Raw genomic sequence first — 26,110 nt, 5'->3', positions numbered from 1 at the left:
GGACCATCTTGCGCTTCTTCAACGGGAAGTTACGGCCCTCTTGGCCAAGGAGGCCATCGAGCGCCTTCCGATGCCAGAAGTAGGTCGTGGTTGTTATTCTCACTACCTTCTGGTCCCAAAGAAGGACAAGGGCCTGCATCCTATCTTAGACCTTCGGAATGTCAATTGCTTCCTCCGGAATGAGGTTCAAGATGCTCACACTTGCTCAGGTCTTGTCTGACCTAAACCCGCAAGACTTGATGGTAGCGTTGGACTTACAGGACGCTTACTTTCCTATCCCTGTCCTGCTGGCCCACCGGCGTTACCTGCGGTTCACGGTAGGCGACAAGCACTTTCAGTTCACCGTGCTCCTCCTTGGCCTTACCAGCGCCCCTCGGGTGTTCACAAAAGTGATGACGATAGTCGCAGCTCATCTGCGCAGGTCAGGGGTGTCAGTCTTCCCTTACCTCGACGACTGGTTGTTGAAAGCAGGCTCGCCCCAGGCAGTCGTTTCCCACCTCCAGACTACGGCCGACCTCCTGCATTTGCTGGGGTTCTCCATCAACATGCAGAAGTCGCACCAGATTCCCTCTCAGAAGCTCCTCTTCATCTTAGCGGTTCTGGATCTTGGCGCTGTTTCAGGTTTATCCTCCCGAGCAGTGAGTCCGGGATATTCAGGCTATGATTCCGATCTTTCAGCCTTTGTCCCGGGTTTCGGTCAGGATGACCCTCCGGCTACTGGGCCTGATGGCCTCCTGCATCCGATTAGTGGATCATGCCAGATGGCATATGCGGGCTCTGCAGTGGGACCTGAAGTTCCAGTGGGCACATCATCAGGGCAACCTGTCCCATCACGTCCAGATCTCGGAGGGCACTGCACGGCAATTGCAGTGGTGGCTCACGAATCGCGGTTGGGTCAATGGCAGATCCCTCTCCCTTCCCCAACCAGAACACACAGTTGTGACGGACACGTCCCTTCTGGGATGAGCGGCCACCTGGGAGAGGCGGAGATCAGAGGACTCTGGTCTCCGGCACAGTCCTGGCTCCAGATCAACCTTCTGAAGCTCTGGCTGATCCGACTTGCACTGAAGGCATTCCTTCCTTCTGTCAAGGGGAGAGTAGTGCAGGTGTTCACCACACCACCACCATGTGCTACTGCAACAAACAGGGCGGGTGGGATCGTGGACCCTATGTCAGGAGGCTCTGCGCCTCTGGACATAGCTGGAACACCAGGGTGTTTCCCTGGTGGTTCAACACCTGGCAGGTGCTCTGAACGCCAGGGCGGACAAACTCAGCCGCCGGTGCATGATGGATCACGAATGGCGTCTGAACTCGGACGTGGCACAAGGTCTCTTTCAGCAGTAGGGATAGCCTTGGTTAGATCTATTCGCCACCGAAGAAAACGCGCAATGTCATCTGTTCTACGCGTTGGAATTTCCAAGGTGGCACTCGCTAGGCGACGCTTTTCGTCGCGAGTAGAGTTGCGGTCTACTATGCGCCTTTCCGCCTATACCACTTCTACCCAGAGTGCTGAAGAAGATCAAGCGCGACCGGGCCCAAGTCATTCTTGTGGCTCCGGACTGGGCTCGAAGAGTATGGTATCCGAGCTACTCCGCATGGCTATCGATCCCCCGATCCGACTGCCTCTTCGGGAGGATCTTCTGCCGCAGCACCAGGGGACTGTCCTCCACCCGAACCTGTCCAGCCTCCACCTCCTTGCGTGGAGATTAAGCGGCGGCAGTTGACGTCTTTTGACCTGCCTCCTGAAGTTTGTGATGTAATCTTGGCAGCCAGGCGTCCCTCCACTAAGACGGTATACGCCTGCAGGTGGAATAAGTTTGTGGCATGGTGCACAGCAAAGGCTGTGCATTCCCTTTCTGCTCTTCTTTCAGAGGTCCTTCTATTTTCCTCCTTTCTTTGGCACAGCAGGGCTCTGCTCTGGGCACTATCAAGGGCTATCTTTCGGCCATTTCAGCCTTTTTACGGCTTCCAGATCAACCTTCCATTTTCAAGTCCCCGGTTGTACATAGATTCTTGAAAGGCATTACTCATCTTTTCCCTCCTGTTCCGTTCATAATGCCCCAGTGAGACTTGAATCTGGTTCCAACATATCTGATGTGTACTCCCTTTGAGCCGCTTCACAACTGTCCTCTTCGTCTTCTCACTTCAAAGACAGCTTTCCTGGTGGCCATCACCTCTGCCAGAAGAGTGAGTGATCTCTAGGCTCTTTTGTCTAAACCTCCTTTTCTCTCTGTCCATCCGGACAAAGTGGTTCTAAGAACTCCTCCATCTTTTCTGCCGAAGGTTTGTCACTGCCTTTCATATCGGGGAGGCCATTACTTTGCCAACCTTCTTTCCGCCTCCGCATCCCTCTAAAGAGGAAGAGAGGCTCCGCCGTCTGGACCCAAAACGTGCGCTCTCATTCTACCTTTACTGCACACAACAGTTCAGGGTGGATGACCAGCTCTTTGTTGGCTAAGTGGGCGCCAAGCAAGGTCAGGCCGTGCACAAGCGGACCATCTCTCGGTGGGTCGTTCTGTGCATAAAGGCTTGTTCTTCTTTGGCTAAAAAGGAGCCTCCGGTGGGGCTGCGCGCCCATTCTACCAGGGCGACAGCATCCACTACTGCTTTGGGACGGGGAGTTCCCTTGCATGACATCGGTCAGGCAGCGTCGTGGGCCTCGCTGCACACGTTTACCAAGCATTACTGCCTGGACATCCAAGTCCGGAGAGACAGCTTCTTTGGCCGTTCTGTTCTCCAGGACTTTCTGGTGAGATCTTGGTTCGCAGACCCACCACCAGGGTTGGTATTGCTGGGGTATCTATTCTAAGGTAAGGAATCTATCACTACGTGTTTCTTTCAGATGCACAAGTTACTTACCTTCGGTAACGATATATCTGTAAGAAACATTAGTAGTGATAGATTCCTTACCGCCCCACCCATCCTCCCCGTTCTGCGAATTGATTTCTAGGGTTAAGGTCATCCCTTTCAGGGCCCTAGTTTCATGGCACCAGTGGTCAGTTTCTTACATGGCTCTGCATTCCTGGCACGGAAAGTCGTGCACAGAACTGACATCAGCGCATGTGGGCGCGTCTAAGTAGCTCCAGCGATGTCATCCCGACGCACGCGGAGCCACACGACGACACCTACTGGCGCGCAGGGGTACTGCTGATGAAAACTTTCCGTATCCAGTCTGACGCCTGGGGGTAATTCTAAGGTAAAGAATCTATCTCTACTAATGTTTCTTACAGATATATCGTTACCGAAGGTAAGTAACTTGTGCTTTCTTTGGACACACTTGGCACCATTTTACAGGCCATGATTACAAGCACACTGAATTAACAATCACGTTTAAATTCCACGCCCAATGTATTGTGTTACTCTATACCGCAAGTACAGGTGCACGGTCTAGTCTTCACTCGCAGCATCAGTATAAAATCACTTCCGGGCCATGTTTCTTCCGTATCCGGTTGAAATGGGATCCCGGGAACACGAAGAGTGTCTGGCGTACTCGCAACAGGTAAGGTTGGAGAAGGGATCATCCCCGTATACATGGTTGTATCTTTGCTAGCGTAACAAGCCATGGTCTCAGGAACCTCCAACAACTTGGGTTTCCTTTTCTCTTTGCTGGCGTTTAGACAGAAGTTCGGCTTAATTTGCCGCATTCATTTATTCGGATCAAATCCAATTGAGGTGACGAATCAGCTTTTACGGTGTTTTGGCTCAGATCAACCACATATTCTGGATCTGAGGTAAGGAAATACTTGCAAGCAAGGGGATATTGTAAGTCTTGAGAGTATACATGATATTACCTAGATAATTTTGAGACAGACGGTGTTTTGTGTTTTCTCACTAAAACTAATGCAGGATTTGTCTGAATACTGAGAACAGTAATAAGCTTACCTAGAATTTTGGGATAGAGACAGTGTGCCCCCCCCCCCCCCCCCTTTTTGAATACTAGTGCAGGACATGTCATAACATGGATCATTGATATGAGCTGTTCTTTCACAGACAAACAGCACAGGAATGATAAAAGATCACTATCTTACTGGCTCAACAGATTTATTATGATCTACAGGGTCGGAATTATCACCGGTTCAAAGGTGAGCCGGAATAGCATTACCTGTTTTGTATTTGGATCTTGTGACTGGAAATTTCCAATTCTTTACTTGTTGTTTACTTATTTTGGACTATGGTTTGTCCTCTCATTTACCTTAGGTCTAAGATCTACTTGTGTTACCACAGGTAGGCTGTTGCACGTTTGCGCAATGGAGCTTGCGTTATTCACGGGCACCAGTGCACTGCATTTGAGTTTGCTTCACTTTGAACCTTTAAAGTATGAGTTACTTACCTTCGGCAACGATGTATCTGGTAGAGACGTTGTCTAGCCACAGATTCCTTAACTTAGAATATCCCCAGGCGTCAGACTGGATACGGAAAATTCTTTGCAGCAGCACCTCTGCGCACCGGGGGACAGCGCCACATGACCAAGCCCTGATGTCCATGTACATGACGTCAGTGAGGTCATATAAGTCCCTCCCGGCGCTCTGATTTCAGTTTTCTTCTGAGAAACTTTTCCGCGGCACAACGCAGAGCCACCAACTAAAACTGTGAAAGAATGGGAACAGTGTGCGAAGGATGAAAAATCCGCAAAATAAATAAGGTGGATGGTGCAAAACACCATCATAAAAGACAGCATCAGACACTGTTTACATATATATATATATATATATATATATATATATATATATATATATATATATATATATATGCATAGCAAAGCGTAGACCCATCCCAAAGTGTGAGCAACAAGGCAAGAATATCTCAACAGACAAAAAGATAGAGTGCTATTACCATGTAGAACTGTGACTGCTATTGCCATGTAGAACTGTGCCGTCCAACAAGGACAGAGCACAGAAAGAACAGCAATGTACTTAAAGAAGGTATCTCCCCTTACAACAATAGAAGTGTGAAACAGAGCTGAAGAAATTGTCAAAGAAGACGACTATATAGGAGACAAGAGCCTCTAGTGAATGGAGAAGGCGGGTGGGAGGGAAGACAGCAGGGAAAGAAGAAGAAGAATCTCCTGATGACAGTGAATGAAAAGTCACTATCTACAGGAAGAAGCCCCTTGGAGGGAGTCAGCCGCATAAGGTAATTCTGAAAGGGGCGCAACTATGTGAACACCCTTGAAAGAAAAACCAATGGCAACTGAAAGTAGGCAATAGGAGAAGCCCTCCTGGCAAGGTTCTCGCAGAGTGGGCAGGATGGGTGGGCGTTAAGGAATCTGCAGCTAGACAACGTCTCTACCAGATACATCGTTATCGAAGGTAAGTAACTGGTACATCTGATAGAGACATCTAGCCACAGATTCCTTAACTTAGAATAGATACCATAGCCATACCCCGGGGGGGTGGTTGGTCGGCGACAGAACAACAGAAAGTGCTCAAGCACGGAGCCGGCAACAGAGTGACAGACAATGGGGAAGGCTGTGGCAGAACAACCAGACAGCAACCCAATTAGCTTGGAAGAGCAAAAATTAACGGGAGGCTAGGCGTCCCAATAAAAATGCCAAAATGGTGCTACACTACACCTGTATGAGATGTGGAAACGGCACCAGCTCCAAACAAAGAGAGAGAGAGTCCAGAACGAAGGAAGAAAAAGGTCCACTCTCAGCTTAATGGCGCACTATGTGAACACCAACTAAAGGTTGGGGAAAAACATGAAGCGATGCAACCATACCAGAGCCTACCAGGCTAGCCCATGGAAGGAAGGCCAGCGAAGCTACAGCCAGGAACCGAAGGGCAAGAGGGAGAAACTGAGAAATGTCCTAGAAGGACAGGCGGGAACAAGAAACACGCCAAGTGCACACCCAGGCACCAAAGGAGGGGCGAGCAGGAACAATCTGAAGCACGCTGATGTGGGCCACCGCTGAAACATGCACAGAGCCGACAGCCACAGAGCCAACAAGGTGGCGTAGCTAAAAAAGAGCATAGGACTGGCCAACCAGGCCGCATGAAGATTAAGGTGAGAACCAACTCACGAAATACAGTGGTAGGGTGCAGACCCTAGAATGAATGACAGCAGAAGAGCTGTTCCACAGGCACAGCCGACATAATAAAGGGTGATACCTAATGAAAGGGGCACATCTGAAGGAAGTGGCAGCAAAGGCACCAGATATATATATATATATATATATGTTTTGATAATCGCCTCTTAATTCTTATAAACAGGAAGACGATGTGAACCCAGGATTCGGTGCTTTAATATTTTATTCTGAGCCCTGCATCGCAGCCATTACGTGTTTCAGCCCTCCAGTGGCCTTCATCACATGACAAAGTACATGTTCAAAGTACGGTCGCTGCAATTGAAAGTGACAGTGCTAAATCACAAGACTGTTCAACATCATAGACATGGAAGAAAGCACAATGTGAATCATCACTCTCGAGTTTTAGTTACCACATTGAAAAATTCATGCTATAAATGTGCAAATGACGCAAATAACGATATTAATAATCTTAAGAATCACCAATCAAATAAGTAAATAAATACTTATTAAAAAGGAACATACCTAAAATAACCAATTCATTTACCAGTTTAAAATATTTACAACCCGGACATTATACCATGCTGTTAAGTATAAAATGCATATCAAAAAGCATATTAAAAAGTAAAACCAATGTAAACTTTTTTTCCCCCTTTAATAAATATAGCAGCATTATCCTTTCTAAACTGGTTTCATAAAACACATTTGGTTATCAGCTATTATCAAGCGGTGAGAGTGGAAGCAATTCAGCCCGAGTGGGCTTTAAACCAAACAATCCAAGTCTTAGGTTAAAGTGTCAGTGCATATAAAGTGTCACCATTAAATCCCCAAGATACCAATGTGCAAATATCTATAAAAAAATGTTTAAAAATACAAATATGATGAGGCAGCAGCGAGTGTAGACAATTATAAAAATAGAATATTAAAGATGTGTGTAAAAATCCTCACTAGAATTCAACCCCGTTAGGTGTTTTGCTGTCCAATTCTAGTATATATCTAGTTTCCAGCTTCCTTAACAATGCATCACGGTTTCCACCTCTTCTCAGAGGGGGAATCGAATCCACCACAAAATATCTCAACTCTTGTGATATTTTGGCATGAAATTCGTCAAAATGCCGGGCAGCAGGATAAGACGTGTCACCGTTGTTAATTGCTCTTATGTGCTGGAGTATCCTCTTGTGGACCTGGAACCTAGTGCTGCCCACATAGCGCTGGCCAGAGGGACACTCCAGCACTTAAACTGCTAATTCCGTCTTACATGTAAGTTTTTTGTGCAGACCCTAGAACGACAGACAGCAGAAGAGCTGTTCCGCAGGCACAGCCGACATAGTATAGGGTGATGCCTAATGAAAGGGGCATATCTGAAGGAAGTGGCAGCAAAGGCACCAGAGTACCAATTGACGTATAAATGTAGGAAAGAATCTCAGATTCGTAGACCACATCCTCCGACTGGGAGTAAAAATTAACCCTCGTCCAGAAAGAGAGAGATCGTTCAGTATCTGCACACCAAGAAGGAAGCAGTGTAAAGCCGGGGAACCACCCCAGGTAGTGGGACGCAAAAGGGACCCTATGCTGAAGATGCAGGAAAAGCAACGAAGTGCACCTAAGTGTTCTGAAAGACACCCTGCAGCGTAGACAAAGGGCAATCCCGAGTATAGCTCACAAAAGCTCCCTGACCCATGGAGATATAGGACCAGACCTCGCAGCAGCGAAGAGAGATGGAGATGTAGGAAGAAGAGTACCCATGGTAACATATATATACATATATCAAAGAAGGATAAACAAGCCACGACCATGCAACATGGGTGGTATAGGAGCACATCTAGTGCATTAATGGCAGGCGGTATCCGCAGTCTAAGAGTGAAAAACACCATGAAAATCTTCCAAGGAGGAGAATGACGCATAGAAGATTGCGCCAAGTCACAACATTGAACACCGTACAACGGCAAGATAAGAGCACCAGGGGACGCATAGAGCTCAAAGGGTCACTAGGCCCACATAACATAAAGCAGAGCTATATAAAAGCATACAAGTACCCCACTTGGAGTATGGACACCCCAACAATGGGGAACACCTCTTAGGGCAAACCAAACTCAGAGGCCAGACACAAGAACCAGTGGAACACTGCCACAGTAGGCTTATTACCAGGGTACATCAACAAGTCGCTTTCGGATATTCTCCGGGAAGACGCTATCCCGCAACCAAGCACGGCACCTCAAGGCAACCAAACCAGCCATACTTCGGCCTAAGGAATCGGCAGTATCCAAGGCCGAGCGGATCGTGAATTCAGCAAGGTCACGGCCATCACGAAGAAGATGAAGGAGGTCAACACGAGCGTCTTCAGAGGCGTCTGAAAAACAGAGACTCTACAGAGTCCCACAATGCAGAGGTAGCCCGAGCCAAGACACACACTGTATTTAGTGAACAAAGGGCAGCACTAGGGGAGGCGAAAATGTTACGTCCCCACGACTCAAGCCATCTGAACTCCCTGGAGGGAGGAAGCATTAACTGCGGCAAGGAAGGGAAGGCAGTTTGCAAAACGAACCCCTGCACGTCTGGGTGAACAAATAAGCAAACTGGATCATGTGGAGCAGGTCGGTGCAAGAAAGAACCAGCTACCGGATCACCAGAAGCCAGCCGAGCTCAGGTGCCCAAAAGGGCGCCATAAAGAGAAGCTTCAAAGGACAGAAGCAGCTCCACATTCCCCGACCCTTGGTGAAGGACACCAAGCAGAGGGTCCACAGGCAAGGGGACCAAAGGGGGCTGCATGTTTAGAACACGAGTGGCTAAGGAGACTACTCTAAGAAACGCCACACCGGCCTTGGTAGCCCCCGAGGAGGGGACAGCAACTCATCTGTAGGCGAGGGTATGACCAATGCCCAAAGGAAGGAAGTCCCATTGACGAATGGGGGTCCTGATGGGGCTCCTGAGAAGGAGGGGATACTGCAGGGTCCACAAATTCTAAGGGGGGGGGAACAGGCAAGGATAGATCCGGCGTAGTCGAATGTGAAGGTCACGCTAAACTCTCTCCAGAAGCTTACGGAAAAGAGTCTACAACGGCTGCGGCAAAATAACTCCGGTTGGAGCGGACCCTGCCTCCTCTGACGCAAACTCGGCTCCATCCGGCACGAGTCTGCTCCATCCGGCGTCGATTCCACGTCCACCACGACAAGCCCCGCTTCCGAAGAAGGGGATGGCGTCGGAGCCGGGGTGGCAAGCCTCCGGTGCCGTACCGGCACCGACTCAGCCTCAACCACAACCACAACAGGCTCCGACTCCGAAGTAGGAAGCAGAATCGGAGCCAGGGAGGCGAGTTTTCGGCGCCGGAACGGTTCTGACCTCGGCTCCAGGCAGGCGGCTGCCTGTCCAGAAAGCCGAGGTGTGCTCGAAGCAATGCTTTGAGCGCCAGCATCCACCTGTGACGCCACAGGGAGCCCCACTGGACTATGCGGCATGGCAGGGGTGCTATGGGTCGTAGAAGGGGAACCCGCCGGGCCGCACCCGGACGACACAAGCGTTCCGGCGCCGACCTCGGCTCCGGGCAGGAGACCGCCGGTCCGGAGGGCCGAGGTGTGCCCAAAGCAAGGCTTTGAGCACCAGCAACCACCTGCAACGCCACAGGGAGCCCCACGGGACTATGTGGCGCGGCAGGGGTGCTATGGGTCGTAGAGGGGGACCCAGCCGGGCCGCACCCTGATGACACCATATCTCCTTCGTCCCTGGGGGGGCAAGGGCTTAATTGGCGCCAGGGGCGAACCCACCGGCGAGTCGGTCGGGGACCTTGCAAGTAGCGGAGGCCCCGAGGACGCCCCAGGGACAGGAGCGGACCCAAGGGAGGTCTGCAGAGCCGCGGCATAGGCCTACATTTGGGTCCGAGTCGCCCCCGTCCCCGGATAGGGGATGGGCGACTCCCGGGGGCACACGTCCGGAGGGCTCCAGGAACTAGTGCCCCCAACAGGTGGAAGTGAGGTCGTGGAACTCGGCGACATGCGCCGCGACTTACCCAGAAGGGGTGAACAACGCCTCCGGGCCCCAGAGGGCGAGTGACGCCGCAACTGTAAATCAGAGGGGCCTGCCGGCGACGAGGAGGCCGGATGACGAGACGACTCCGACCGGGACAGTTGAGTCGAAAGGAGCTTCATCCGGCGCTCCCGCCGGGACTTGAGCTTGAGGCGTTGGCAGGCGTCGCAATCTGTTGAGTCATGGTGTTCGCCCAAACACCACATACAGATAAGATGGGAGTCTGTCGCGGACATTTGCTGCAAACAGGCGGTACAGGTTTTAAAGCCCGAAGGCATCGCAAAGTGTCAAAAGAGGCCTAAAAACAGGCCAGAGGAACCACTTACTCCGGATCAGCGTTGCATGCGGAAAAGAAGGAAACTGACGTCAGCGTGCCGGGAGGGGCTTATATGACCTCGCTGACGTCACGTACGTGGACGACGTCAGGGTGATGTCGTGTGGCGCCGTCCCCCGGCGCACAGAGGTACTGCTGCAAAGAATTTTCCGGATCCAGTCTGACACCAGCGGATATTCTAAGTTAAGGAATCTGCGGCTAGATGTCTCTATCAGATATATATTTCGAATCCAAACTACACTCACTACCCGGCACTGTTGAATAACACATCACGTATTATTCACTAGGCTTTCCGTAATTCACTTGCACCACTAGGACATCCTAACGTTATGATCACCGCAGTATTTTAAACTCACATTCGGTCCCCTCTGTTCAGAGAATCTTACAACTCTAAAGAAATTCTTTGTTAAAACTCTTTATAAAATTTCACAATGATTTTGGGTGCTCATGGCCAATGACACCTCTAGCTCACTTTGTATTGTAACGGTGTGTGTTGTTTCATTAACTTCTTTGTTAGATAAACATATGTAGGACAATAGCCATTCTCCATGTTGTTTCCAGCCCTGAAGAAGTCTAGGGTCTAACAACCCACTGACGAAACACGTGTTGGCTGGCCTGTTTGAAAATTTAACATTAAAGCAAAACATTTCAATATTAAGAACATCGTCTTCATTCGTGAACAACAGCAATTGTGTTCTACTGTTTTCCTACTCATATGCGTGTGCATGGGACACCCCCCCCCCCCCACCTGTGGCACCGCAGCAACATTTTGTCTTACGTAACCACTTTCACGTTATTGGTAAGTGCCGTCTGGGATCCTGTGAGAATTAACACCACCCCTTCTTGTGTCTGCTTTCATTTGAGTCAGGTTGGGCAGCTACCATGTGAGACACATCACTAACATGGACAGAGATAGAATAGCCGAGGAGCTTTTTGACAATCTAGCAAAGGGAAGCACCATCAGCAAAAGTGTGGGAAGTGAGAACCCCTAGCGTAGAGAAGGTTTTAGGGAGAAATTTGTGAAGCTTGAGAGACTTAAGAAAAGTGAAAACTCTAAGTGGTGGGATGGGGCCACACAAACAGTATTTACGTTTGAATAGGGTACCCAGGGGCTTGAGATCACAGATATTCTCCACTTACGATGATCTAGAGGAGGACCTCCTCAAACAATGGGAAGACGCAGTAACTCATAACTCCAAAGCATTGATGGGTATTTTAATCGAAAATGCCGAAAGAAAGGTCTCCAAATTACAAGTGGAGATCACCACATTAGAAAAAGAAATCAGAGATCTTGACTTAAAAGATGGAACAGAAAAAAATTATGTTATTTTAAATGAAATTCTAGCTAAACACCAAACCGACATCAAAGAAAGGAAGGCCAGGAAACTTAGACGGGACGAATATGATTACAAAGAAGGCAGGATTTTTACTTTTGCGAAAAAGTATGACCAGTGGTTTCAGACAGGACAAGAAAGAAATTAGAGGACCAATAAGCAGGATGTAATTCCAGTATCCTCTAGCTCCATCGCGCTCAGTGCTCCCCTCACCAGTGATAGTGAGGCTGACAACGCAGGCACCTCTTCTGTTAACAGACAAGGAAACTCTTCATTTTTTTTCGCGAGGTCCAGAGAATTCGGAATGGCAACAGGGATCAACCCAGAAGGGCAAACCAGGACACAAGACCCGCAGAGGGAATAGATCAGGAAAATGTAGATTACAAAAAGAAACTAAGATCTGGGGACCACAAGAACAAATAAACAAGGTTGACTAAGGGTCGAGGTCATTAAACTCTCTTCCAAAATACTGAGTGATGATATGATCTCCCTTCTAGAAAAAGGTTTGAGTTTCAATCCAAAAGATAAGGGTGATGTATGAAATACAAAAATGTATCTTTTCAAGTTTGTGAGAAGTGTAAAGCTCAAGAAGTTTTTTTACTCTAATCCAGCACCCAATAAAAGAAATATTAACATTCCAACTGGCTCGCTTTTGGATGTTCTTACAATTCAAGATGTACATGACACACACACACACTCGTCTCTGACGGACTCAGAAGACACACCACATGACCACACTCTTGGAGGAACTCAATGTGGATACCGACTACAGTATAAATAGTGGTTTAAGAGCAAAATTAAAAAGGACACCCACTCTACCGGGTGGCAATTCAATTGATATGTTTCACAGACTAGTCATGGAGGACTTGGACAGGTTCAATGAAAAGAGGATTAAGAAAAGGACGAGACACATTGACAATCTCCTACCAGGAGAACACATAGCCCTTAAGACACTGACTACCGACAGAGACTTAATCATCAGGGAGGCAGACAAAGGAGTCAACATTGTAGTGATGGACAGAAAGGACTACAACCATGAGATCCAAACAAAACTTTGTGATGTGACTTGCTATGAATGTCTTACAACAAATCCCATAAGACCACTTACAATCAAAATCAACAAAAGTCTGACTGAGTGGCACACTGCAGGTTTCATCAGTGACGATGAACACATGTACATGAAAGTGTTTAGACCTCAATATCCGTGTCTTTACATGTTACCTAAAGTACATAAAGATTTGCCTTTCCCTCCAGGAAGACCTATTGTCTCTGGAATAGGGGGACCAACGGAACGGTTAGCTGAATATGTTGATCTCTTTCTTGGTCCTTTGGTCCAGAATCTCCCTTCATATATCAGGGATACGAAGCATATTCTTAGCATCCTGGCCGACTTCACATGGGAACAAGGCATGACTCTAGTCACTTTAGATGTGTCTCTCTACATGAGCATAAAATCAGATTTGGGTCTGAGGGCGGTCCAGCACCTTTTACACAGGAGATCGGCAACACAATGGCAGCACACTAACATGTTACTGGCCATGATGACTATGATTCTTGAGAACAATGTATTTTTGAGTGAGAAGCAATGGTATCGACAAAAAAAGGGTGTCGCCACGGGTTCCAAATTTTCACACAGCTTTGCCAATCTTTTCGTGGGACACTTGGAGGAGGAATGGATCTGGGGCCTTGAAGGCAGCCGATTCAACTCAATCATCTTCTGGGGTCGCTATATTGTCGACTGCCTTCTATTTGGTCAGGCACACATGAGAAACTGGAACAATGTTGTACTTATCTGAACACCAACACTTAAGACATAAAATTTACACACTAGTTTAGTGAGTCCAGAATCACCTTTTTAGACATTGAAATTTACATCGACAGCAAAACCTTAAACACACGTCTCTTTCGGAAAGACACCGCCTGCAATGCAATTCTGCATGCTAACAGCGCCCAACCCTCCCATCAGATTCGTGCCATCCCCTTTGGTGAATTCACCAGAGCCAAGAGGAACTGCAGTAACTAAATAGAATTTGAAAAGTGTCTGGCATCTATGAAATCTAGGTTTAAACAGAGGTTACGTACACACAAACCTTGCCAAAGCAGAGAGGAGAATTAGAAATACACGGCGCGAGGAAACTCTCCGCGAGAGGGTGCCCAACATAGAGCACGCCAATACGGTGAGACTGATCACAGACTTTAATGACTATAGCAATACTTTAGCCAGAAGTCTCAACAGACATTGGAATCTACTTACAAGCGATACCGCCTTAGCAAAGCATATTAACACACAGCCACAAATCACATACAGGAGGGGCAGAACACTTAGGACCAGGCTCAGTCCTAGCTATCCCAAATGCCAGGCCATTGGCACTTGGCTAACACCACGCACCTTGGGCTTCCATAAATGTGGTTCATGTGGTGTTTGCAGATGGGCTTCTAGCCACATGAAACAATTCTCTGGTCCGAACAAAACATATGATATTAGATGTAACAAACTGCAATACAAAGTTTGTAGTGTAAGTTCTGGAATGTATTTGCGGACGCAAATACGTGGGCAGCACCATTAGGCCCCTGAAAGAAAGAATCAGAGAACACACTCGGGCTGTAAAACAACAGTACCCCAGATACCCAATGGCATTACATGTGTGGGAATGCCCTTACCAAAGTACACACAAACAGTTTGTATTCTATGGAATTGACATGACCGAGCCCAGCCCTAGAGGTGGGAATCTGGAATTAAAAATCAGACGTTGCGAGGCAATTTGGATAATGCGTTTTAAGACATTTGAACTTGGTCTTAACAGTGATCTGGAGATGCATTATTTCCTGGGCAATTAAAAAACCGTTTGAGTGCCATCCCATGTGTCCATTTTCTCCAAAATGTCATTAAACCATTAGCTAACCCTTCTATAGAGTATTACACAAGATGTATGTACAGCCACCCATTTACATATAACAACTATTTCGTGTTGATCAGCAGCACACTCTTTTAAAGTTATGCTGTTTTCCTTTTTTTGGTCCTGTCGATTTCTTAACAAAATGTGTTTCATTAGCGCGCTACCTTTGATTATCCACGTCCCTTGAGGATATTTGAATATGTAACTTGCGAATATTCTTACAACAAAATAATCAAACATGTTTCATTCATTTTACAACTTTTGCTTTACTTACATTTCACTAATTTGTAGTGTCTTACATTTACTCGCTTGTGTCCGCATTGTATTTGTAATCATACGTATTTATTGACGTGTCCATATTTTATTTGAAATTATACGTACATATTGACGCGAAAAATGCTCCCACATTACTCATATAATCTTATGCATACTACTCTACGTTCCCAATATACCGCATGCCAATGTTTGTATTATTTTGGCAGATTTAATTTGCAATTATACGTATTCATTGAATTGTCCGTATTTTATTTGTAATTATAAGTATACATTGAGGCAGAAATGCTCCCACATCACTCATATAATCTTATTCATACTACTCTATATTCCAAATATAACGAATGCCAATGTTTGTATTATTTTGGCAGATTTAATTTTGAAGCATTGTATTAGAATGTTTGGTAATTTTATAAGAGTTGGCTCTTGTATCTTTAATTGTAACAAATACACAAAACCGTCCTTTCCCATATCTACTTTAAATCCTTTGTCGTCACATCTATTCTTTGGACACACTTGGCACCATTTTCCAGGCCGTGATCACAAGCACACTGAATTAACAATCACGTTTTAATTCCACGCCCAATGTATCGGGTTACTCTATACGGCAAGTACAGGTGCACGGTCTAGTCTTCACTCGCAGCGTCAGTATAAAAGCACTTCCGGGTCACGTTTCTCCCATATCCGGTTGAAACGGGATCCCGGGAGCACGAGAAGTGTCTGGCGTACTCGCCGCCGGTAAGGTTGGTGAAGTGATCATCCCCGTATACATGGTTGTATCTTTGCTAGCATAACAAGCCATGGTTTCTTTTTCTCTTTGCTTCCGTTTAGACAGAAATTCGGCTAAATCCAATTGAGGTGCCGAACGCAGATTTTACGGTGTTTTGGCTCAGATCAACCACATGTTCTGGATCGGCAGTAAGGAAATACTTGCGAGTGAAGGGATATTGTCAGTCTTGAGAGTATACATGATATTACCTAGATCATTTTGAGACATAGACGGTGTTTTGTGTTTTCTCTCTAAAACTAGTGCAGGATTAGTCTAAATACTGAGAACAGTAATAAGCTTACCTAGAATTTTGGGATATAGACAGTGTGCCCCCCTCCCCCCCTCTTTTTGAATACTAGTGCAGGACATGTCATAACATGGATCATTGATATGAGCTGTTCTTTCACAGACAAACAGCACAGGAGTGATAAAGGATCACCATCTTACCGGCTCAACAGATTTATTATGTCCTACAGGGTTGGAATTATCACTGGTTCAAAGGTGAGCTGGAATAGCATTACCTCTCTTGTATTTGGATCTTGTGACTGGAAATCTCCAATTCTTTACTCGTTGTTTACTTATTTTGGACTATGGTTTGTCCTCTCATTTATCTTAGGTCTAAGATCTACTTGTGTTACAACAGGTAGGATGTTGCACGTATGCTCAATGAAGCTTGAGTCATTCATGGGCACAAGTGCACTGCATTCGAGTTTGCTTCACTTTGAACCTTTAAAAAATATTTTGAATCCAAACTACATTCACTGTTGAATAACACATCATGTATTATTCACTAGGCTTTCCGTTATTCACTTGCACCACTAGGACATCCTCACGTTACGATCACCGTAGTATTTAAAACTCACATTCGGCCCCCTCTGTTCAGAGAATCTTACAATTCGAAATTCTTTGTTAACACTCTTTTATAAAATTTCACAATGATTTTGGGTGCTTTTCGCCATGGCCAATGACACCTCTAGCACACCTTGTATTGTAACCACTTATAGAGGTGTGTGTTGCTTCATTCAATAGATTCTTTGTTAGATAAACATATATATGACAATAGCCATTCTCCATGTTGTTTCCAGCACTGAAGAAGTCTAGGGTCTAATAACCCACTGACGAAACACGTGTTGGTTGGCCTGTTTGAAAATACAACATTAAAGCAAAACATTTCAAAATTAAGAACATAGTCTTCATTCGTGAACAACAGCAACTGTGTTCTACTGTTTTCCTACTCATATGCGTGTGCATGGGACATGTTACAAAAACAAATGGGCGTTGATGGAAATTAAGTAGGACATTAAGTTTAAGCTAAAGCTTGTTGTGAGATTTACAATTATGCAATGGAAAAAATATTAACTTCAAAAGCATAATCTTAGTACCTCCTCGGAACTGCACTCCCTGTGGATCTAAAGTATTTAATGTATTGGTCCTGTCGTGAGACATTTTTAAAATGCATTATGAAACGTGTTTTACCATAGGTTACTGTAGATACACATGCTCTTCATTATCCTGCTATTGTTGGGCTGATGTTTGCAGGTTGTTTTTCTTTGAAGAAAGGCTTTGGATTCACGAGGTCGACTGTGACCCCCGACAATGCGCATGGGCACCCAGAGACAGATTAAGACATTTAGAGTCCCTAAGCACTTAAAAGATGTTGTTGCCCCATGTATATCTAATTCAAAAGATAAACAATAATAAACTGTAAAATAAAATTGTATTTTTTGAAATGAAACAAAACATATGTTTATTTTTGTAAACTTACACTTTATTTATAGGTTCAGCCGCACCATTTGCAGTTTTACACCATATGGTCCATGGTAAATCCGGCAATGGAAAATGTCTGTGGTCCCCAAACACGTGCTTATTTTGATTAATGGTTAATACAGCCCTCTGGGCACCTACTCCCCTACACCATTCAACCATCACACAATGCTTGCAGTTCAGCAGAGTAATAAAATGCCCAAGAGGGCACGGGAGAAAAGTGTATGTATCCCTTGGCTGTCCCCGAAAATGGATAGCGCTCTGGACTAAATGGAATGTGTATCGTGGAAATGTGTGTGAGACCCCATGTGTCCCCTCCCTTGACGAACCATTAACGTCCTGATTTCCAGGTTACACTGGCTTCCTGTGAAGCATAGGGTATGCTTCAAGGCCCTTTGTACAGGCTTCAAGGCCCTCAATGGGATAGGTCCACAATACCTGCAGGACAAACTCAGATGGTACGTTCCCAGTAGGACCCTTCGGTCCTCTGGAGCGAAAAAGGTCCCGACGCCCTTTGTTAAAAAGGCCAGCTGCGGTGGCAGGAGCTTTACGGCACGTGTATTCTTGGCCTGGAATGAACTGCCTTTCTATTTGAGGAATGCCTCCAGTCTTCTCTTTTTTAGGAAGGGTTTGAAGACTTGGCTCTTCACCCAATGATTTCCTCCTTCTTACGGCTAGGCAATTCATAGTACCAGGACACCCTTGAGTATCCGTTGCGCTCTACAAATCTTATTAACATAACATCAATAGAATGTGAACATCTTAGTATTGTACACTATTATAATGCATGACACTGCTGCCTGATGACGACAATGTAACATAGATTTTAGTAATGACCTCTTGTATATAATGACCTTTTCCTTGATTGTTCAATAAAAAGAATTAAAAATAAAAAAGAATGTCCAAGACATAATATGAGCCTCATATTTATTAGACAATACCAGTCCTCCATTTAGTTCAGCACCCTCCTACTTCTCCTCTTGTTCTCCCCTCTTTTTGTTTTGTACTGAACTATCTGTTGGTGGCCATATCGGCTTTGTGCCTCCCTCCACTCCACAGCAGGTGGAGGTGTCTTTTCTATGATCTTGCATTCCACCAATGGTAACTACATCAGCAAGTCCTGGCAGTGGATTGGCATTGTCCAGAGTGGCTGTCAGCTTTCCATGTATGGCTCCTGAGAACAACCACTGATATCTAATGGACCTCTTATTAAGCTCCTGTGCCTTTGGATGAAACTCTCCCCATTTCTGCAAGGAAACCACTGACAGGTCCTGAAATTGCACCTGGACTTAGCCTGTTGCATGATCTGTTCACTGAGGCAGTAGAAAGACAATTTGGCAAGGACATCTTGAGGTCCATGATTGTCCCCAATGATGTGTTCACCCACCAAGTCAGCTCTTGAGTTCTGATATGGTAATCTGGCTCATTCCCTATTTTGACAGCAAAACTTTAAAACATTGAAAGCATTTTCTTTCAGATTGTTTACACAAATATCTATTTTCTCCTCACATTTGTCAATGAGAGATCTGGTTTGTGAATCTCTACTTAGTGTAATTACCCTGCATATCTGTCTGTAAGTCCACTATTTACTTGGCGTTATCTGCTCTCAATTCTGTCAGGTTATCCATCTGTTTTTTCTTGAGCCGTGCTTTGAGTTCTATCAACCATGCTTTTCAGACTCTGCTTGGTGAGAACGCTTAACCTTGTAACAGAAATGCTTTGGCTCCGAGGGTCAGAGGGTGTTTCCATCATGGAAAATCTATGGTACTGCTCAATGCTGCCACTGCTAGTCGCTTTTTGGTGCCTGCCACTACATAAGTGAAGACCACCCTTAGTCCAGCTATGCATCTTGATTTGGGTGCACAGCGTTTACTCTTCCATCATTTCACCCCTAAGAACTAAAATGTAATCTGAAAGGTAAATAAAACCTGCAGGCGACGCATCCCCAGAGCATGCTTATTTGGCCATGGGGATGTCCCACAAAGGCACTCCAAAAACTCCCAGAACTTCATTATTGTGAGTCACGTTGTCCATCTGTCTGTCCATCCATCCATCCATCCAGTATCTCAGTTCTCCATGGATGACTTACATGTGATAGGGGGATAGTTTATACGTCCCTACGTAGTTGGACACCACCGACCGGTTCCGGCGATGTGAGGGTAGGTCCACAGTACGGAAACCACTGCAAACGAGGTGAGGCTTAGAAAAGAACGAGCGGTTTTAACCCGTACTGTCAGTGACACCGGAGGAAATAGGATGGGCTACGAGATGGTTGATCTAGTACTGATTGGCACGTTATACCCCACGGAGTCAGCTACATGTTGAGCTGTTTATGGACACGGGGACACGCTCCTCCCCCGGCCGCTAGGTCCACTCATTAATTTTTGGGTTCTCCTTGGCAGATCCATGGGGGAGAGACATGTCTTCCAGTGTTTCTGTGCTCATTTAAATCATTCCTCGTTGAATTCTACGTGTGTGGATAAGTGCCAGATTAGACAACTATCTTCCCTGTTACCTACCACTGGTATGTCCTGAGCAATAGGGTGGTGTAGTCTCCCTTTGATACATTCAATTATCTGATGCTCCGGCCATTATTCTGTTCTCTAGGACACTCCATCATGTGTGTCCTCGATCAGCCGGCAACTGCTGAGGTATAACCCTTTATAAGACTTGGTGAGTCCTTTTGCCTTCCCCTTTGCCATTGTGTATTTTTCTGTTAGTCCCGTTTTTATAATAATTGACTATGTGCTCATTTGAACCTTTCCACTTAAGCCCTTATTATAGTTTTGTGTTGATGACATTATTACAGTTGAATGATGTTATTATGCACACCGTGCACTTTATGGGTTATAGTTTTACAGTTCATGGTGTTGAGAGAGCTGTGTACTGCCATTATGTTTATACGGTACTAACCCATTTGGGTTTGAGTATAAAATTGTCTTTTTTCTCTTTCCAGATTGTACTCTATACCTGTGGGTAAATGTTTCCCCACAGTCTCTTCATGTGATAGGTAGGTGTTTCCACCTTATCACAGCGTGTAGATAGTTTTCACCATGGTCCTGAAGAATTGCCACTGATCCCCCTGACAATTAGGCATGAAACATGTTGACCTCGATAGCAAGAGTAGGGCGCTAACAATTTTTGATCCACTATGGTCATATAGCTGCCATATACTCTCTATTTTTTAATCAGGTAGGGAGCCCAACACGGAAAAGCGTTTCGCACTGGACTTCCTGACCTGTTTTAACCTCTGCACTCACTAGCACATTACATCTACACTCTATATGTCCCTCACCCCCACGACACCATACGGCATGGAACAAAAGATCTCCGCCAAAGAGCCCCTCATTGGGTGCCCGTTGGGTATTGCAGCGCCGACCCGACGAGGAGCAGGCCCAATGATGAAGCATGACACCTGCTGGCTGGGTGTGTGAGGACCCTAGTTCCAAAAGAAACAATTTTCCTGCAGTATGACATCAGCGGGATTACCTGCATTCGTAGTGGCTCTTGTACATAGCACTTTATTCCCCTTCTGTTCTATGACCCAGTTTAGGAACAACGTACCTTCTTTGTTACAGACTTTCTGGGGCACGTACGTTGGACCTGTTAAGCCCTGAGAACTCCCCCTCTTTTGTTATATGACTTACATGTGAATCAGTGTCCTACATACTCCCAGGTGCAGACAGCATAACATGCACATTTTGGTGGTTACTGCACCAAAATCCGTACATCCCGTTACCTACTAGGTCTAGGTTTTCCATGTAAATTCCGGCACATGTCACCTGCTGAAATAAATCCCCTGGGGTGGAATTTATTGAATACTCTAATTACCAGATGAAATAAGCTTCTCACTACTTGTAAATGTAATCATTCCACAAACAGGAGTTAGTGTCGGCATTGTGAAAAACCAGGCCACTCATTACTGGGGTATAAACAGCCAAAAGCCAGTCCTTTTCTCTTCCCATTCAGTTTAAACGGTATTTGTATAAACCTGCACCTTGGTTACCCGTCATTATTCAAAGGCACTTGTTCCACGCACACACTTAAGTTTGATCTGTCTCGTTACGACTCGGAGTGCTGCACCCTGTGACAAGGACCCAGGTACAATCATACCTGGACAAGCATAAATAAAACAGTACGGTAGCAGATACCTAGATCCCTGATTACAAGTGGGCAGGATGGAGACACGGGGTATTTGGAACATGACAAACACCATTACCCCGAGATAAGGTATTCCCTGTTGCAGTAAATACCCCTATACCATTTTTTTAAACTTTGAAATGAGGCATAACATGTAGGTCGGTATCTGAAGCACTGAATTACACTAGTGTTCCCCGTGTTTTCTGGCCTTCGCTTCCCCGTCACCAGATTTGGATTCGGATCCCTGCACTACCTCCTGCTTCCACAGAGATAGGACTTTAAGTGCTGTTTGGACTCATGGACCCCAGCCTTAATAACTGAGGTAATGCGGTTTACAATTCTATAAAACTGAGTTATTGTCATGTTCATGCCTAACTGCCCGTTTGGGTCCACTTTTTAAACAGTCGTAAGATACAAACAAAGGCCAGGCTGTGTAAAGTAACCTTACCTGGTAACTCTCCCTCCTGCAGCCTAAAACATTTTTTTCTTTTTTTAAAAAAATGTTTAATTTTGCAAAATAGAGGTCATCCAATAGCAAACACACATGTTTAAGACCTGAATCTTAACAATTGCAGTGTAATTACAGCAGCGGCCTAAAACTTGCAAACCTCAGCTCCCACTCGCGCTTGCAAACCCTGCCAGCCTCCTGGAGTTTTCCCATACAGTGAGGTCCCGCTGGCAAATCAGCGACTGCAACAGCTGGACGCAGCAGGGAGCCACGGGAGGTTCCCAGCATCAATGTTCACACCAGAAAATATGAATTTACGTTGCTAAATAGAAGATTAATGCAGAGATGAGCTGTACCTGACGCCATGACAGGATCTTTCATGAGCTCGCGCGTGATTGGGCACAGGAATTCATCTGGAATGGCCGCAGAAGCCGCCTGCAACTTGAGACCCCGGAGTTTCTCAATTTCCCTCAAGACTTTACTGCGCAATCCCAGGGACTCTGAAAGGAGATTTGAAGAGTTGTGTTTTAGCAAGGAATGTTGTAGATATAATGCTTCTATTGTATGTGCGTGCTCGTTTTTAGCTGTTGTCTGGCTTACAGAGGAGTGTTCTTTCTGCGATGGAAATAAAAATGCTAGAATTGGGTTGCCAGGATTGGTTAAATCAACAAATAGAGGACTTCTGCATATATCTCTGAAAACTCGTTACCCCTGGCCCACCACCAAAGCCCCATGAACGAAACACATTGCCCTTTCTTTAACTTACAACATGAACACGGAATATGAAGTCAACAGACCTTAAGCTGGCAACTAGATTGAATATTTTTAACTATTAATGTCATTGTTCTTTCAGCATCGGGATAAAATCAGTGCTTAAACCCCTGACAACTTTGAAACTCATTACAGGCCCGGATACGTTTTACAAGTGGATAAAGCAATATTAGGATTAGTAAATTTTGATCAAAATAGCACGTTTTATAACAAAAAAGATTGCAAATTCAACTCTTCTCAGATACATTACGAACTGTGATAGCAGTATTTTATTTTAAAAAGGAACAACAGATACCGGTACCAAACTAACTGACAGGTGCTGACAAACAGAATAAAACACAAATGTGTACAACAGTACATACTAGCTAACTACATGATATAAACTAACGGCCAAAATAAAATAAAATCCTGTCCTCAAAAGAAAGGTGAAGGTTACTTACCCTGTAAGCATCTGTTTATGGCAGGTAGTGCTGAGATTCACATACTTAGCATAAGTCCGCCATCTAGTGTTGGGCTGGGAAGTGTGCAAGTTGTTTTTCTTCTAAGAAGTCTTTTCAGTCACAAGTTACAGTGACTCCTCCTCTTGCTTGCACTGCGCATAGTCATCGAATCCATTGTTAGATTGTTTTCCGTGTGGTGGATGAGGATGGAGTGAAAGGATAGTGTATCCCACGTAGATGACCATGTAATAATGTGATAAATAATGTACACAAGTCACTGAGGAGGAGGGTGAGCCCATGAGAATCTACAGCACTACATGCCACAAACAGATGCTTACAGAATTAGTAACATTCACCGTTTGGTGGCATGTGTGGCTGTAGATACACATGCTTATCATAGAATACAAAGCAGTTCCTCTTGTATTGTTTTAAATAATGTACGTAGTACTGCTTGACCAACATTGGCTTGTAGTCATGCCATAACATCTACACAGTAATGTTTTGGAAATGTATGTGGTGTGGTCCATGTAGCTGCTTTACATATGTCAGCTAATGGAATATTCCCTAGAAATGCCAAAGAAGCCCCTTTTTACGTATAGAGTTGGCTTTTGGTGGGACAGGAAGAGGGCTTTTGGCTTTAGCATAGTAGGTTAGGATACATTTTACTATCCATTGTACAATACCCGATTTGGAAATTGCTTTTAGAGAAAACCACAAATAGTTGTTGAGTTTTCCTAAATGATTGTGTTCTCTCAATATAGTACATTAGTGCTCTTTTAACATCTAATGTGTGTAAATCTCTTTCTCCCACTGAGTCTGGTTGAGGAAAAAGTACAGGCAATTCAATGGATTGACTCGTGAAAATGTAATACTACCTAAAGTAAAAATTTAGGATTAGTGCTTAGAACTACTTTGTCTTTATGTACTTGGAAAAAAGGTTTCTCTAAAGTTAGAGCTTGAATTTCTCCTACTCCACTGAGTGAAACGATTGAAATGAGAAAAGCAAGTTTCCATGATAAAAAATTGGAAAAGGACATTTGTGCAGTGGTTCAAATGGTAGACCCACTAACCTTGTTAGCACAATATTAAGGTTCCATACTGGGGTAGGTGAAGCCCTAGGTGGAATAACACTTAAGGCCCTGTAAAAAACCTTTACTTACAGGAATTCTGAATATAGAGGTTTGTTCTCTATTCTGAAGGTATGTAGATAAAGCTGTAAGATGTATATCTGAAAGAAACACGTTTGTTAGATTCCTCACCTTAGAATATCCCCAGGCGTCAGGATGGATCCGGAAAGATTTTTCGTCAGCAATACATCTTGCGCGTCGCTAGGCGTCGTCTGCGGCTCTGCGTTCGGCGTCGTGCGCCGCAATGACGTCGGAGTACTTAGACGCCGCCCTCGTGCGCTGACGTCAGTTCTTGTTTCCGCGCCAGACAGCGCCGATCCGGGAAGAGCTTACCCCTTTAGTCACTTTTTGACTAAAACTTTTTGGACTCTTTTGTCTACTCGATACGAACTGGTGCCGGTAGGATGCCTGGGTTTAAAGCCTGTGACTCCTGTCATCGACAGATGTCGGTGATGGACCACCACCGCCGATGCCTTTACTGCCTGGGGGCCGACCACGATGCGGAGTCGTGCCTCGACTGCCAGGCCTTGACCTCGAAGGCTAGGCGGGAGCGGTCGCATAAGCTTCTCGAGCTCCGACACTCGGCTCCGTGCCGTTCACGGTCCCGGTCCAGGAGGAGGTTGAAGGACCGGTCGCGGAGCCGCAGCCACCACCACCGCTCGTCGGGGTCGAAGTCTTTGGGTAAGTCTAAGCATGCTAAGAAGTCCAAGAGGCGACATCGCTCTTCGGACTCCCCTCGCCAGTCGCGCGACTCGGTCGAGGATCCGGGTGGTACCACCCAAGCGGCTCCGTCGGAGCCGCAGGAGCTGCGTCCGTCACCATACCCACCGGTCCCTGGGACTGATGCGACTCCGGCGGAGATCAGTGCCTTCCTCTCGGCCATGAGTGGCCTGGCCCTGCCGCCGATGCCTGCCGGTGCGCCTTCGGGCCCCGCGGGCTCGACTGGGCAACCTAGCGAGCCGGCGGCTCCGGCCCCAGCACCGTCGTCGACTTCGGTCCGGACGCCGCAGATCCCCGTGGGATCTAGGCCTGGGTCTCAGTCGGTGCCGGTCGACCTCACAACGCCTCCTCCTCCGGCGCCGACACCGGTTCCACCCCCGGCGCCGTCTCCGGACAACGCCGTTCCCCGGTTCAGCCCCGGTCCGGGCCCGGCGCCAGTGCGGCACCATCTGGCGTCGCAGCTGACGCCGATGGATGACAATTTCATCTACCATCCGGCTAAGATTATTCCCCCTTTTTGTTAGACCTGTCAGCCCTAGGGTGGTCTCCCCCTGTATTTTTGACCGTGCCTCATTTTTTCCACCCTCATTTTTATGTTGGACTTAGGTCTCCGGGCGCCTTTTCATTGCCAATCAGTGTTAAGGTGCCGGTGCTCCCTTCTCCCAAGATGGCTGCCACAGGCCCCTGCTACTGCAGAGTGGTCTTTCTAGTAGCACCCTAGCTGCCAGGAGCTGGCTGGAACTCCACAACAATGTTGCGACACCAGCCCGCCTTTTTTGTCCCATAGGTAGAATGGGGAAGCTCCTGGAATGTGCTGGAACCTTCTAGAAGGGATGTGGGGTTTTTACTTTTGCCGCCTTGGATAGTGGTCACCTGACCTAGGGCTACTTAACAGAGGGAGGGAACATTTTGTAGGCAGTTGGGGTAAAGCAGACCTGGATGACCCACGCAGGAGTTTTAGGCGGTAGGGCCTAGTCAGGGACTTATGCCTCTGGAAGTGACAGGGCTTAGGTGCTGCCTTTCAAGTGAGTGAGGGATCCTGCAACTA

The 26,110-nt window shown here is 46.2% G+C and overlaps 1 protein-coding gene across 2 annotated transcripts in view; it reads right to left on the bottom strand.

Moving 5' to 3' along the window:
• Positions 1–26,110, bottom strand: part of WDSUB1 (WD repeat, sterile alpha motif and U-box domain containing 1) — a 445,966-nt gene that overhangs the window by 9,840 nt on the left and 410,016 nt on the right. For both annotated transcript variants that reach the window (XM_085645497.1, XM_085645498.1), the window contains one exon: positions 22,361–22,504. In XM_085645497.1, coding sequence (XP_085501623.1) covers positions 22,361–22,504 — 144 coding nt within the window. The remainder of the gene's footprint in view (positions 1–22,360; positions 22,505–26,110) is intronic.

Source organism: Triturus cristatus, chromosome 3_1 (genome assembly GCF_964204655.1).
Source record: "Triturus cristatus chromosome 3_1, aTriCri1.1, whole genome shotgun sequence".
Classification (NCBI taxonomy): domain Eukaryota; kingdom Metazoa; phylum Chordata; class Amphibia; order Caudata; family Salamandridae; genus Triturus; species Triturus cristatus.
This window is presented reverse-complemented; position numbering and strand designations above follow the sequence as displayed.